The sequence below is a fragment of the Geotrypetes seraphini genome, chromosome 12 (assembly GCF_902459505.1).
Source record: "Geotrypetes seraphini chromosome 12, aGeoSer1.1, whole genome shotgun sequence".
Classification (NCBI taxonomy): Eukaryota; Metazoa; Chordata; class Amphibia; order Gymnophiona; family Dermophiidae; genus Geotrypetes; species Geotrypetes seraphini.
Genome location: NC_047095.1, coordinates 39,231,255 through 39,246,847, shown reverse-complemented (window position 1 = coordinate 39,246,847; position 15,593 = coordinate 39,231,255). Strand labels below are relative to the sequence as shown.

Below are 15,593 nucleotides of genomic sequence, written 5' to 3'. Positions count from 1 at the left end.
CTAAATTCGCCTGTTTTTGACTTTGGTTTGGGTGTTTTATTACCAATTTTAGGCACCAAAAATCCTGACAGTGGCTATCTTGAATCTGTAGCGATCTTTTTTTTTTAAAGTGTCCTGCAGCTCCAAATCTTCTCCTTTTGCTTCAAAACTTGTTGGGATAGAGTTCTTGGGCTCTTTTTACCCCCAATCCGTGCCAGAATTATGCAAATCTTGCACCTTAGGAGCGTCCATGCACCACGTGCTGTTCTGCATTGGAAGGAGAGGTGGGAGCATCTGACTTAGCTTCTCCTTTGTGTTCTCAGCTTCCTGAAAGTGCAGCTAGCCCACTGGAGTGGGCATTTTTGTTTCCAGGTCCTAGAAACAGCGACTATGTGAAATGGTGCAGAAGCTGCAGACCCCAAGAAAAACAAGATGGAGTCAGCACAGAGTGACTCTATGCTCCCTGGTACAATTTTTTCTTCACAGTTTAACAATTTAATGTGGAAAGCCTTTCAGAAGAACTGTTCTCCCCCAGCACAGACCAGCTGCGCTTCAGACTTGACACATCAGGGTGCAGCCCCTAAGGGGGCTTCTTCCTCGCAGTTAGCTGCTGCCCAGGGCTTGGAAGACCTGTTTGCAGGGGATACAGATGATGATGAGACTGTCACTGTTCCCTTATCCACAGATGTGCATCCCATATCGGGAAAGGCTGCTCCGCAGATTCTATTATGGCTTTGGATCCTGGGGCTGATCCCTCGGTCCTGCGCTTATTTAAGCCCACGGCCCTGCCAGATCTCATATTTGAGTCTTTACATTTGGGCTCACAGTTGGTTCCTTCCTCTTCCTCCCATATGAGTGGAGTGAGGGTTCAGACTTTTGCATTTCCCTGGCACCCGGACATAAGTGCTTAGTCATGGAACAGTGTGATTCTCCACAAGGGTCTCCCAAGATAGCGAGAGCAATGTCTCAACTGTATCCTATGACACAGGAGTGCCATCAACTTTTTATTCACCCTAAAGTGGATTCTTTAGTAGGGCAAGTTACTAAGCGCATCTCCCTCCCAAGTGAAGGCAGTGTGGTGCTAAAGGATATACAGCAGTGCTGCACAGATGTTCTCAAAAGACTTTATGAGGCACTGACTTTGGGAGTCAAAGCAGCCTCAGTAGTGTCTTTTGTCAGCCATGCCTGTCTCTCCAGGCTGTGTTCTTTGGAGTGAGAGAGCACAGAGCTAATTCCTCAGCTCCTTTTTTCTGGAGTTGATTATGTGGCAGATGCAGTCTATGACATTATTCATGTTATGGGTAAAGCATCAGCTTATTCAATTTCTGCTTGCAGAATGCTCTGGATTAGACAATGGGCAGGAGATTCCACCTCTAAAGCTAATCTCAGCAGACTCTCTTTTAAAAGGCAGATGTTATTTGGTAAGGGTCTAGACGATCTCATGTACCATGTGGTGGACCGGCATTCTAAGACTCTGCCTGACAGCAGACCCAAAACCTCTAGAAACTCAGTGCGCTCTAATTTTTGTGTGTCCAGGCAATATTCCAGTTCCTCATCCCAAAGGTTCTCTCAAGGGTAACAAACAAAGGTTTTCCAGATCTTGGCGCAATCAGGCCTCAGCACCACGTGCCACTTTGTCAACCAAGAAATCGCAATGACTCCAGGTTGGAGGAGGTCCCTCTCAAGATCGGTGGCCACCTCTCGGCATTTCTAAATGCTTGGGTTCAGATTTCATCTAACTGTTGGGTTCTGGAAATCATTCAGTCAAGTTACAAGCTGGAGTTTGCCTGGCCTTTAATGGATTTGTTTGCGGAAACCTGGATAAGGTGGTCAAGGTACAAGCCACTGTGAGTAGGTTGCTCGATTTTCAGGCCATATAGTCTGTGCTCAGGGAGATACTCCATATACTTTATTGTGCCAAAGAAAGGCTCCAACAATTGGAGACCTATTCTGGACCTTATTCACATAAATGCGGCGCTCAGGGTTCCACGCTTTCTCATGAGACAGTTCATTCTATCATAGAGTTGGTGACTTTGGGAGAGTTCCTGACCAATGCTCATCATCAACATTGTGGAAGAGATCAAACTGGCTATATTACTTAAAGCTCAAATGATGAAGTTATGACACTATTATTTTGGTAGCACCGTCCGAAGAGAAAGATCATTGGAGAAGGACATCATGTTTGGGAAGATTGCAGGTCACAGCTTCACCTGGTTCCTTCAGTCAGATGGCTGAACACATTAAAAACAACCATGGGGCTGACACTGGAGGACCTTACCGAACTAGTACAAAACCGATTTCGTACAAAACCAATTTCTTTTTAGATCTGTAATTCATCAAGTCGCTAGGACTTGAACACAAGTTAATGGCACCTAACAAAAAAATCTTTGTGCAGACAAGCTTGACTCCATTTCTCTGATTTAGAGCCCAATGTCCAGAACTGCCTTTCAAACATATTATGTACTGGAGATGATCTCTTTGGAGATCGGATTGAGAAAGTTACTGAAAAAATTACAAAGCATTGGATTGTATGACTACTCTTTCTAAGGTACAGGCTACTCAGGTCACCTCAACATTCATGGAGATAAACGGCTCCTTTCTGGCATCTGCTTTATTATGCTTCTAGACACCAATATCCTCAAACTTCTTCTTTATCTTGTCCTCCTACACAGAGAGATCCTCATTAATCTAAGCCTCAAAAATCTTAGCCTCAAAATATTTAGCAGTCTTTTTGACTCCCTAATGAAGAGTATTGCCAATCTACATCTCTCCCATCAGAATTGCCAGTTGGAGGTCAACTTCAACATTTCTCCCAATGCTAGAGCCTCAACACAACAGGAAATTAGGTTCTCCAAGTAGTTTTTGAGGCCATACCCTCCATCTGAAAAGGGCTCCACCCAGCCACTCTCCAAGACTTTTTTTCAACTCCATCAGAAATCTTTTCTTCATCAATTTCCTAAAGGAAAAGGCCATAGTCTGTTATTGAGAAAGACATGGGGCAAACCAGTGCTTGCCCTGGATCGGTAGCATGGAATATTGCTACTCTATAGGTTTTGGCCAGGTACAAGTGACTTGGAATGGCCACTGTGAGAATGGGCTACTGGGCTTGATGGACCATTGGTCTGACCCAGTAAGACTAGTCTTAAGTTCTCAGCCCTCCTCCAGCTCAATGCAATTCAACTGGTTCCTCCAACGGAGAGAGGCAAAGGGTTCTATTCCAAGTATTTTCTTATCCTCCAAAAGACTGAAGGTCTATGACCCATCTTGGACCTCCATACACTCAACAAAGTTTTGCATGGTCTCTCTGAGAACTCTTCTACCCCTTCTAGAACAGAATGATTGACTTTGTTCTCTAGATTTGAAAGAAGCTTATACTTGCATTCCCATATTGCCAGCCCACAGGAAATTCCTTCAACTTTGAGTGGGAACACAACATTTTCAATACAGGTTGCTACCCTTTGGCCTAGCCTCAGCACCAAGAGTCTTCACTCTGTCTAATAGTAGAAGCTACGACCTTCATGTATTTCCCTATTTGGACGATTGGTTAATCAAAGCCTCCTCACTAACCCTTGCTCACATAGTCATCACCTCCACAATTCATCTACTAGAACTACTGGGGTTCATGGTGAATTACCAAAAACCACATCTTTCTCCAATTCTGAAATTCATTGGAGCTGTAATAGACACAATTCAAACTCAAGCATTTTTGCTTCAACAAAGATTTGACAACGTTCTCCTCATTTGTCAGAAGGCCTGTTCCCAAATTCATCTTACAGCATGACAGATGTTGCACCTTCTGGGTCACATGGCATCAAAAGTATATATAGTTCCATTTGCACGTCTTCATCTCAGAAAATCTGTCTGCTCCTATACAGGTCACTCCAGAACTTCAAAACTCTCTTCAGTGATGGCTTGTTCCAGCCAACCATTTTCAGAAGCCTACTTATACAGCTGCCTCCTCATTAGAAACTACTCACCATAGATGCCTCACTTCTCGGATGGGGTGCTCACCTGGATAGCCTCGGCACTCAAAAAGAATAGTCTCCTCAAGAGAAAAGTCTCCAAATCAACCTACTAGAACTTCAGGCAATCTGCAACGCTCTGTTCACCTTTCAGGATTGCTTGCAAAACCATGTAGTTCTCGTGCGCACCAGCAATCAAGTAGCGATGTATTACATAATCAAGCAAGGTGGCACAGGCTCTCATCCCCTTTGCCAAGAAGCTATCCAAATTTGGACCTAGGCAATTGCTCACAATATCTTCCTCAAAGCAGTATATCTAGCAGGGAAAGAAAACTGCCTAGCTGCCAAATTGAGTAGACTTCTCCAACATCACAAGTGGTCACTCCACACAGCAACTTTGTGTCAAATTTTCACATTATGGAGGACTCTTTACATATATCTCTTTGTGTCTCACCAACCACAGACTTCCGCTTTACTACTCCAGAATGTTCAATCCCAACAATCTCGAATCTGATGCTTTTTCAGCTGGCAAGGACACTTTCTCTATGCATTTCCTTCAATACACCCAATTTGGAAAGCTCTACTCAAACTTTGCCAAGATCAAACCTCAATAATTCTCATAGCACCACGTTGGCCATGACAAGACTGGTTTCCTCTCCTCCTACAACTCAGCAATTGGAATCCCATCCTGCTCCAGTTATTTCCATCACTACTAACTCAGAATGAAGGTTCTCTCCTTCATCTCAACCTATGCTAATTGATACTTCACAGCCTGGTACCTTTCTTCCCAATCATGCACTAATTTGGCATTCACTAAATATCAACTGACATACAATACTTCACACTATCATGCTGATATATTATGTATCACAATGGGGATTCTCAGAACGCCACCCTGTCCAAACAGAATCGCTCAGTTATGGAATAGTTTCCCTTCCCCTCTCCGCAACTTGAGCCCCCTTCTACCATTCCGTAAGCTTCTGAAGACCTGGCTCTTCTCCAAAACGTAACCTCATCCCCTCCCTAGTATTATCACACCTAACCTCTCTTCTTACCTACTTCTATAAATCTACTGGAGTTCCGTTCCTTCACTAACCATGTAAACCGTGTCGAGCTCCACCTGTGGAGATGTTGCGGTATATAAACCCAAGATTTAGTTTAGTTTAGTTTAGTTTAGGAACAGCGTAGCAGCACTCTTCGCTGATTCTACCCAATTATGTGATATAAATTACTTTTATTCTTTTTTTGGTAGGCCCAGGGGGGTTATTTGTGGGATGGGAATGTTGATTTGGGGTGAGGCTTCTGATTTGGGGCTTGAAGACTTAAGCAGAGGATCATCAAGGGCTTGAATCTTGAGTAGGGGGAGGGTTGAAGAATCATTGGGGGGCTTGAATCATGAGCAGAGCATTTAGAAGATCATCAGGGTCTTGACTTGAGTGTGTGTGTGTGTGTGTGTGTGTGGGGGGGGGGTTGTGTTGGGTGTTCAAGGGATCATTAGTTACCTGACAGAACTAACTGCCCCTTTAAGACACAGCCTGGGGGCATCAGGCCATGGCTTTGAGGACCAATGCTCCTGGGATAGTAGAATTTTTTTTCAGCTATAATGTGAGTTGCAGTGTTCACTACAAGTCGTGATATAGGTTTTACATATTAAAATGTACTGCATGTTTCGCTTCTCATTATGATGTATCCCACGATGACATAGTTGTGGCTGTATTGTAGTAATTTAAGTTGGGTAATGCTCTTTAACATGCATTAAGAAGCAAATAACTTGACTTAGAGCCATAACAGATCCCGATAACTTTCCCCTTAAATATAGCTAGGTAAACCTGTCTATACAACTGAAGGTCTAAATCTACTTGTTCAGGCTTTAAGTATGGCAGATTTACCCAGATATTCAGCCCCACAACAAGCTGGGCAACTTACCTACTCAGTGAGTTTTTTAAAATATTGATCCCTTTTCCCTTCATGCCCCTCCAAATAAAATCTAAAAAGACAATAATTATGGGAACCTTTTAAGTAAAGTGGAAACAACTTTCCCCTCAACACTCAAACACAGTCAGAATTGAATGCAAATGTTGACCCTGGAACATATTGAACATATTGAATATTTGATTATAAAGCAGCTATCATAATTTATCTGGGTATGACAAACTGTGCCAGTACCTGGATAACTATCAGGACTGACAGTGGTGATATTCAATGGTAGTACCTGCATAATTTTGGCTCCCTCCTATTTGCACCTAAGCTGCCCTGGCACTAATCGGTTAATGCTGAAGCAGTCAGACATGATTTTCAGTATCATTATCATAGAAACATAGAAATAAACGGCAGATAAGGGCCATGGCCTATCTAGTCTGCCTACCCTAGGTATGGGTCCAGAATGGCACTTATCCGGGCATCTATCTGGATAAATGCTGCCAAATATTGACCCTTTTAAAAATAAAATAAAATTACATTATCTGCAAAATTGGCAATAACTGTACCACAGAAATTTCTCATTCTTGCCACAAAATCTAGACCTGAACTACCATGGGAAATCACAGCAGTATTATTCTGTGTAGGTATTAAATTGTTGAACCCCTTAAACAGAAAAGTTACAGCCCCACCCCCCCCCCCCCCCACACACACACATACAATCTTTTTTAAATGTTCCTAAACTGCACTAATTAATTTTATTTTTAATGCACAGAAAAATCAAAAGAGCACTTCTGAGGCTTTAAGACAGAAAGCTGTGTACCATTTAGCGACAAGACTGGTTCAGACTGCTAGAAACTCCCGTTTGGAACCAGACAGTTTGAGAATATATTTAACAGGTCTTAAGAAAAGATATGAAGCTGATTGTCTTGCAGCTGGACAAGCACAGATTGAAACAGAAAAATAATGATGCATGACTTCTACTGAAAAGTAATGCATTTTGTAATATTTGCAGCAATATCAAATGCAACTGCCTGCATAGTACAATAATAATTAATGCATGATTCTGAAAATGTGACTTATTAATTTAAAATGGGATGATAAAGGCTTTAATTCAAAATACAAATGGCCTCTTTGGAAAAAAATGTCAATAGTCTGTGTAAAGTACTTAGGGCTCCTTTTACTAAGCTGCGATAGCATTTTTAGCACACGCATGATTTTAGCACGTGCTAAACCTGTGCTATGCGGCTAGAATTAACCCCAGCTCAGTGCAGGCATTAAGGTCTAGCGCACTAAGCACGCTATCATAGCTTAGTAAAAGGAGCCTTTAGGGCTCTTTTTATCAGGCAGCTGTAAAGTCTTTTATAACGGGCCAGCGAGGCAAATGACCCGATGCTCATAGGAATTGAATGAACGTCGGAGCATTTACCTCACCGTTTTGTGATAAAAGGCTATTATTACTGCTTGATAAAAGGAGCCCTTAGTTTCATATTGAAAATTATTTACAATATTATTAGTGTAAGCAGATATGTACCGTGCACCTGTTATTTGCATGAGCAGAGGATCAGGTATTCAATAGCATTCATATATTTGACAATAAAATGAAATGTACATATGCTATTTTCTTCTCCTGCCCTGAAGAATACCTTTTAAAACCAACCTAAATGTGTGTATATATATATATATATATATATATATATATATATACACACACACATTTCCACGTTTATGTCTTTGTGTGTGTGTATATATATATATATATATATATATATATATATATATATATATATATATATATATATATATACACACACAAAGACATAAACGTGGAAATCTGATCACACTTTTAGCCAGACAGAGATTTAGATTTTTCAGCTGCAGCTGTTTTCCCAAATAAATAACTCTAAAATTGTTCTCCCTTTTATTTACCATTATTTTCTTACTTGTAGTTATACATGCAATAATATACCCAAATATTCCTAGTTTAGATCTAGGTGCCTAATTTCAGGCACAGTTTATATAATCAGGGCCTTAGTGCACACATTTCAAACATACCACAGTTTAGAAAAAGGACCCCACAGTTACAAATAATAGATCACTATATTCACAATGGAATTATATTTTTGTATATTTTTAATTTTAAAATTTTGCATTTAAATTGTACTGTAAAATACAGTCAATAGCTTTATTGTGCATTTATATGTGTTATTAATAAAAATAAATTTACAAAGTCACAATATGAGGGGAAAATGTTTATTCATTTTAAATGTTCTTCAAGCTTATTTGCTGGATTGATGCTATTTTCTCTTTTGAATAAACACTGCTGTAGAGTACTATTTAATTATCACAGGGTGGTAAGATCTGTTCCTGTGGTGACATCAGCAGGTGAAGACTAATTCCCTATAAGATGCCCTCTGCAGGCTGTTGCAGGTATGCCAACGAACAGATGTGATAAAGAGGTATGCCCCTTCGAGCACCCCTTCATGCAATTAGAGTACAAGGAGGCTATGAATTCTAAATATTTTGGTGTAGTTCGTAGTATCTATTTTTTAAGTTGGGCATCACTTGGAGTCCTCAATGTACCGGCACCTACTATAGGTGCCTGGCAATGCTTAGGTCTGCTTGGGTGCAGCTCGGCATAATTCTATAAATGACGCCAACTCCAGACTCTGTCCCTTCTATCTTGTTGCGCCGTATGCTTGGAACAAGCTACCTGAATTCCTACACTGGGCTCCATCTTTGGCAGTGTTCAAGGCCAAGTTAAAAGCCCACCTCTTTGAGACTGCTTTCAACTTCTAACTCCTCTCACCTTGGATTCTGCATCCTTGAACACTATCGGCCTCTTTTACAAAGCCACACGGCAACAGCCCCAAAGCCTTTTAAATCTCTATGGGCTTCGGGGCCGTTAGCACAGTGCAGCCGCTAGCATAGCTTTGTAAAAGAGGCTGTATATGTCATGTCTGTCTGTCCAAGTTAGATTGTAAGCTCTTCTGAGCAGGGACCATCTATTAAATATCAATATGTACAGCCCTGCATTCGTCCCTTTCAGCGCTATATAAGTAATAAATAGTAGTAGTATTTGAGATGAAATTTATAGTAACTGATTCAAGTAGTGATAGAAAACGTAGATATTAGAAGGTGGCATTAGGTCTATTAACCGTCTGAACTCCAATCCCTATAGTCCAGGCGTTTTCTTTGGAAAGGCAATCTCCTGAATGAAGTTACAACTATTATAAATTCTCGCTGAGTAAAAAATATTCTGTTAATTTATGATCTACGTGACTTGATCTTTCTGAAACATGGTTTGCACTAACAGATGATGTTTACCTTAAAACGCTAGGCCTTCCTGGTTACATGCTCCATCAAGTGGCACACACCACTGGACACCCAGTCATAAAGAGTTTTAGCAAAATATTGCCAATGTCCCATGCAATTAATCATAAACCAATCTGGTAGTGTAGGGTCTGGGACTGGAACTGGAACCTGGATCAGAGTTCCCTAAGTCAAAGGCTGGCTATTGTCACATTACAGGATCAACAAATAATTAAACCAGGCTTTCCTTGGGCTCTGATCTACAGACCAACCAATATCACTGTCACAAGAAAAAGTTTTTTCAGAGCAAGTTTAATTTTGATGGTCTGGCTGCTGAGGACTACAGGCTAATGGACTCCTATTTGATTATAGTCTTTCCTTTCTGGTTCAACTAGTCCCTCAAATTACATTCTTTATGCCCCAATATACTGCCAGACTCTAGTACATTCTATAAATTGCTCTTTATTAAACATAAGCAAAACAAAAAAAAAATGAACGTATGTCCATAGACAGTTACCTCTTCCTTTTTAAACATAGATTCCAAGCAATCCTAGTCTAACAGTGCATTCTTGTAAAACAAGAGCGCTTTATCTTACAGTACCTTCTTCAATAAATAGTGTTTTAAAGTTAAGCTCTAGCTTTCTCTTTTCACAGAGTGAAATATAACTCCTTTAAACAATGCAAACAATAAGGAATCAAACCCTTTCCCCACTTCTTTCCCACTTCCATTTTCTATTATTACCAGTCATTTCCACTACTACAGGGATATAGAAGAGTTTTAAAGCTGGGAGCAAAATAAGTAGAGCTGAGAGAGAGAAAGAGAGATCTGTTAACAATTTCTTATATGTTGTTGATTTTATGTGGTGTTTCAATATGTATTGATTTATATTTGTATATCACGGGTCCTTAACTGGGATCCATAGACAACTTAAAATTTCAGGGAGTCCGTGAACTTGAATGGGAAAAAAATTACAACTTTATTTTCACTAATCTCTAACTGATATTTAGCTTTTCATTCAATAAAGAATGTAGGCCTCTAGACTCAAACATGTTCTTTCAAGCTCTTGATTCACTACGAGCAAGGATTTTATCATATATCTTATTTTGCATCCACTTCCTAATACCATTGAGTGTACACTGATCCGTACCTCTGAGGAAGGCTATTGTTAGCTGAAACACAGACCATGTTGGGTCCGTATCCTACTATATGTCAGCCGCTCAGTGAAATGGAGATTGCATTGTTTTTATTGCATTTTAATAAACATCACCTCAAGATCATTGAACTTCACAGTTTTCTGCCACTTATGTTTGGGAAGGGGAACTCATTTAGATGGGCTTTACACCCAGGGAGTTTAGTCGGCTTGGGAGACAGATCTCCATATCAACATCATGGAGCTAAGGACTATTTGGAATGTTCTAAAGGCATTCAGAAATTGCTACAGAATCAAATTATTCTCATTCAAACAGACAACCAGGTTGCAATGTTTTATGTGAACAAGCAGGAGGTTATAAGTTCATATCCCTTGTGTAAGGAGGCTGTGGGGATATTGCAGTGTGCTGTCTTTTATGGAATAGTCCTCCAAATTACCTACCTTGCAGGAAAGACAACAGCCTGGTGGATAGACTGAGTATGATTTTGTAAGCACATGAGTGGTCATTCAATGTGGGAGTGGCCTGCAAGATCTTTTGAGAATAGGTCTCCCCCTCAGTGGATCTTTTTGCCACTTATCTAAACAATAAGGTCCCCCAGTTCTGTTCCAGATTCAGATCACATGACAGGCTAGTATCGGATACCTTTCTGCTCAGTTGGGAAAAGGGCCTTCTACATGCATATCCTCTGATACCTCTCATAATGAAGACTTTACTGAAACTCATGCAAGATCACAGAATCATGATCTTAATTGCTCCTTATTGGATGAGCCAACTCTGGTTCCTCCTTCCGGAGATGTCCTCCAAAGAATCATGAAGGTTGGAGTATTTTCTAACCCCATCACACAGAGCAAGGGTTAATAGTAAAGTTACAAAGCTTTCAAAAGACCTAATTTGCATATTTTGACATGTGGCCATATCCAATTCTGGCCCTGTCAGCCAGTCAGAAGTGAGAATCTGCTCAAGCCCTGCCTACTCTCTACCCAAGTCCTGCCCATTCTCTGCACCTATCCACATCCTTTGATGTCACCAGATATGATGTGGCCCCACCCAAGCTCTACTCCTTTTGCAATGGAAATAAGGAGGACAGATTGAGACATCCAGGTTTTACTTCCATTGGCTCCCAAACGCTGTCGCCGTGGCCACCATGGATTTCCTGATTTTATTTTAAAAGCCTCTATCTGCCTCAAAACACCTTAATTTTGCTTAAAATCGATTATTATGGACTATTCAGACCTTTCTACCCCTGTGTCATGCCAGATTTGTGCTGGTTGGTCAACTGAGGAGCGTCCATGTGCTACGTGGGACCTCTAGTACTGAAGAGTCACAGGGGCTCAATTGCAGAGATGAAATCCTTCTCAGATCCCTCAGACATTTTCCAGAGCATAGAAAGTATCTGAGGTTCCATGCTTTGGGGAGACAATTCCAGTTCTTCATGCTCCCCTTTGTTCTAGCAACAGCACCACGCACATTCACCAAGGTGTTGATTGTGGTAGCAGCGCATCTCCGCAAGGCAGGGATACAAGTGTATCTGTACTTGGATGATTGGTTAATTAGAGCTCCATCCAAATCAGAGGAAAAAAGGTAGTGGCGAAAGTGGTCCAACTGTTGCAGAACCTCAGTTGGATAATCAACTTTTGGAAGAGCTACTTAGTACCATCCCAATCCTTAGAATATTAGGAATTAGGTTCAATACGGCAGAAGGCCATGTTTTTCTTCCCAAGCTGCGCAAACAGATCTGGAAATAAATTTCAGACCCTTTGACAAAGCTAGTGTTTATGGCATGGCACTATCTACAAGTATTGGGATCCATGGCAGTAACCATAAAGGTGGCTCCCTGGACGAAGATTCATATGCACCCACTACAGGACACCCTATTGTCATGCAGGTCCCTGTAGACAGATCCTCTTCAGATGCAGCTGGCCTGGATGGAGGAAGCAAGATGCAGCTTGCACTGGTGGCTTCGGCCATAATCTCTATCGAGAGGCATGCCCCTCTGGATAACATCATAGGTAATACTGACCATAGATGCAAGTCTTTATAGCTGGGAGGGCCCATTGCAATGGTCATCCAATTCAAAGCCGATGGACTTCCTTATCAAAGGAAATAGTTGATAAACAGACTAGAACTGAGAGCTATACAGTTGGCATTATAGACCCTGGGGAGATCCCTGGAAGGCAAAGCTGTCAGCGTGTTTTCAGACAATGCCTTAGTGGTGGTTTATGTCAACTGGAAGGGAGGCACCAAGAATGCTCCATTAAGACTGTAGGTCCAGTTGTTATTCCATTGGGTGGAAATCCACCTGCTGGCAATCTCTGCAGCTTATGTAGCAGGGGTGGAGAATGTACAAGCCAACTATTAGCAGGTAGACTTTGGACCCGGGGAGTGGTCATTGTCCCAGATAGCCTTTCAATGCATTGTGCAGCATTGGGGGATGATGGAAGATTGATCTTATGGCTTTGGCAGTGAACAAGAAAGCAAACTGTTTCTTCAGCCGAAGATCTGAGTCCGGAAGCGCCGGACTGGATGCTTTAGTGCAACTGTAGCTGGAGAAAGAGCTGCTGTATGTGTTTCCCCTGTGGCCTATGATAAGCTTGGTTTTTCACAGAGTAGCTCTCCACCCAGGTTTGGTAATTCTAGTAGCTCCAAATTAGCTGTGACAACCATGGTGCAGAGAGACAAAGGTCTCAAATTAATGGTACATCTAGACTTACTCTCACAGGGTCTAATGCTCATGGATAGTTCAGAATGCTTTGAGTTTATGGCATGGTTCTTGAGCATACAGCTTTAGCACAGAAAGGGTATTTGGAGATGGCTATCACTACTCTTCTTAGAGCTAAGAAGCTGGCAATGGTCGCAGCCTATGCTAAGGCCTGGAAGATGTTTCAACTTTGGTATGGTAAAGACAATGTGGAGCCCTTGAGAGCTCCAACTTCAGTAGTCTTGGCATTTCTACAGGCTGTACTGAAGAAGTGCCTAGTAGTTGGATCTCTCAAAGTACAGGTAGCCAGCTTTTTATGCTTTAGAACCTGAGTGGAAAAGGTTTCACTGGCTTCTTAGCCAGATTCTTGAAGGGGGCACTGAGATTGCATCTTCCGTTAAGCAAACCTTTTCCTTCATGGAACATTTTTTTTGCAGAGTCTAAGTAAAGCTCCATATGATCCTTTGCAAGATGCGGCTTTGCTGGATCTTACAGTTATGACAGTCTTTTTAGTGGCTATTGCCTCAGCAAGGTGAGTCTCAGAGTTGCAGACACTCTCATGCAGAGAGCCGTTCCTCAAGCTTACAGAAGCTGGAGTCTCTCTGTGCTTGGTTCCTTCATTTTTGCCGAAGTTAGTTATGGCTTTTCACCTCAATTAAGAGACCACAGGTTTGAAGAAACAGGACAAACTTTTGAAGTTACTGGATGTGAGGAGGGTTCTCCTCTGTTAGCTCGATGTGACAAATGATTTTTGGCTCTCCAATCATCTTTTTGTCCTAACTAGTAAGTCCAGGCTAGGCAAGTCAATGTCTAAGGCATCTATTTCCAGATGGATTCGCATGGCGATATCATCAGCATACCCTGGCTGTGGTAAACAGACTCTTATCTTTCAGAGCTCATTCCATGAGAAGTGTAGCTTTTTCAAGGCTGGAGGTCCAGGCGATCCTGCCCGAGGAAATTTGCAGAGCAGCTAAATGGTCCACACTTCATACCTTTACTAAGTTTTATAGAGTGACATAGCAGCTCAAAAGGACACCACTTTTGGGTACTCAGTGTTAAGTGCAGGCCTCCATCAGGGACGCCTACTAAGGAAGCTAAGAAGTTGAAAGCATGCTTCTCCACACCGGAGAGCGTCGGAGTTGACGGAGTTGACGTTGACACCCTAGATTCCAGGGACTGCTTTGATATGTCCCACTTGTCAGGACTCGTATTCTTTGTGTAACAGAAGGGAAGATTAGGTACTTACTGCAATAACACAGCATATGAGTCCTGATTCCTCGCCCTGTCAGTATAATTATCTGCATGCTTTTTAAAAAAAATTCTTTATTGATTTTCAAATTTTGACAGTGCAATACAAATATATTAAACATGAGCATTATACATAACGCGCTTAAAATACACAAAATTAATAATAATAATTTATTTCTTATATACCGCCAAAGCCGTAGAAGTTCGAGGTGGTTTACAATAAAAAAGAGCTGGACAATCAGCAAATGGGTACAATCAGAGAAAGGGTACAGTCAGCAAATACAATCAGTGAATGGGAACAATCCACAAAATAGATACAATTAATAGATTACCAATCCTTTTCTCCCTCCCTTCCTCACATAACTATTACACTGCATATGCATATATTATTTCAATATTATAGATAAATACCTTTAGCAATCCCAAATACCTTCTCCTCCCACCCACCCCCCCTCCGGATGTGTAAGGAATCTGTAAAAAGGGAGATACCTGACATTCATTGCAATTCAATATATGCAGTCAATGGGCTCCACACCTTATTGAATGTCATACTAGACCCCAAACAATCCGCATTCATTCTCTCATATTTATACGTGGAACAAATATTTGCCCACCAAAATGTGTAATTAAGTCTGTCGTAACTCTTCCAGTTACGTGTAATCATCTGGATGGCTATTCCGGTCATAATCAAGAAGAGCCGACTTTTATATCTATCTAAAGAAAGCTTAATATGCAATATTGTACCACAAATTATGGCTTCGTAGGTTAACGGGATTGATGACTCAAAAATAATATTTATTTGTCCCCAAATTGACTTCCAGAAATTAACAATAATACAACAGATGATCCAAGGTCCCTATTATCTACATGCTTAATGGCTTGGACAAGTATGTCTATCTAGAACTGGAGATCTTCTCATGCCAGTCAGGTATTATGAATACAATACCATATTATTGTTACAAATGCAATTGAGAGCATGCAAACTCCATAAATATTAGTGTTGGTTGCACTCTGATAGATGGCTTGGTTGATCCACATTGTTTTATATGCTGTGTTTGGATTAACATTGTTCATTATTTGTTACAGAGCAGAACAGAAGTGTCTTATCTAGAAAGTTCCACACACCCCTCCTTCTTTTGTTTCCTATTGTAGTGATTATCGAATACTTTGATACACACTGAAGAGAGGCAGCACACTGAGAAAGGAGGTGGAGCTGAAGAAAAAGTATTAATTCTTCTGCAACAGCTCGTGATTTGAGAGATTTAACCCACTTGTCAGGACTCTTATGCCGTACTAACAGAAAGATTACCAAGGTAAGTACCTAA

The 15,593-nt window shown here is 41.1% G+C and overlaps 1 protein-coding gene across 1 annotated transcript in view; it reads left to right on the top strand.

Moving 5' to 3' along the window:
* MSH4 (mutS homolog 4) overlaps positions 1–6,825 on the top strand; it is a 103,769-nt gene extending 96,944 nt beyond the window's left edge. Inside the window, exon 20 of the mRNA XM_033916866.1 lies at positions 6,634–6,825. Coding sequence (XP_033772757.1) covers positions 6,634–6,825 — 192 coding nt within the window. The remainder of the gene's footprint in view (positions 1–6,633) is intronic.
* The last annotated feature ends 8,768 nt before the right edge of the window (positions 6,826–15,593 follow it).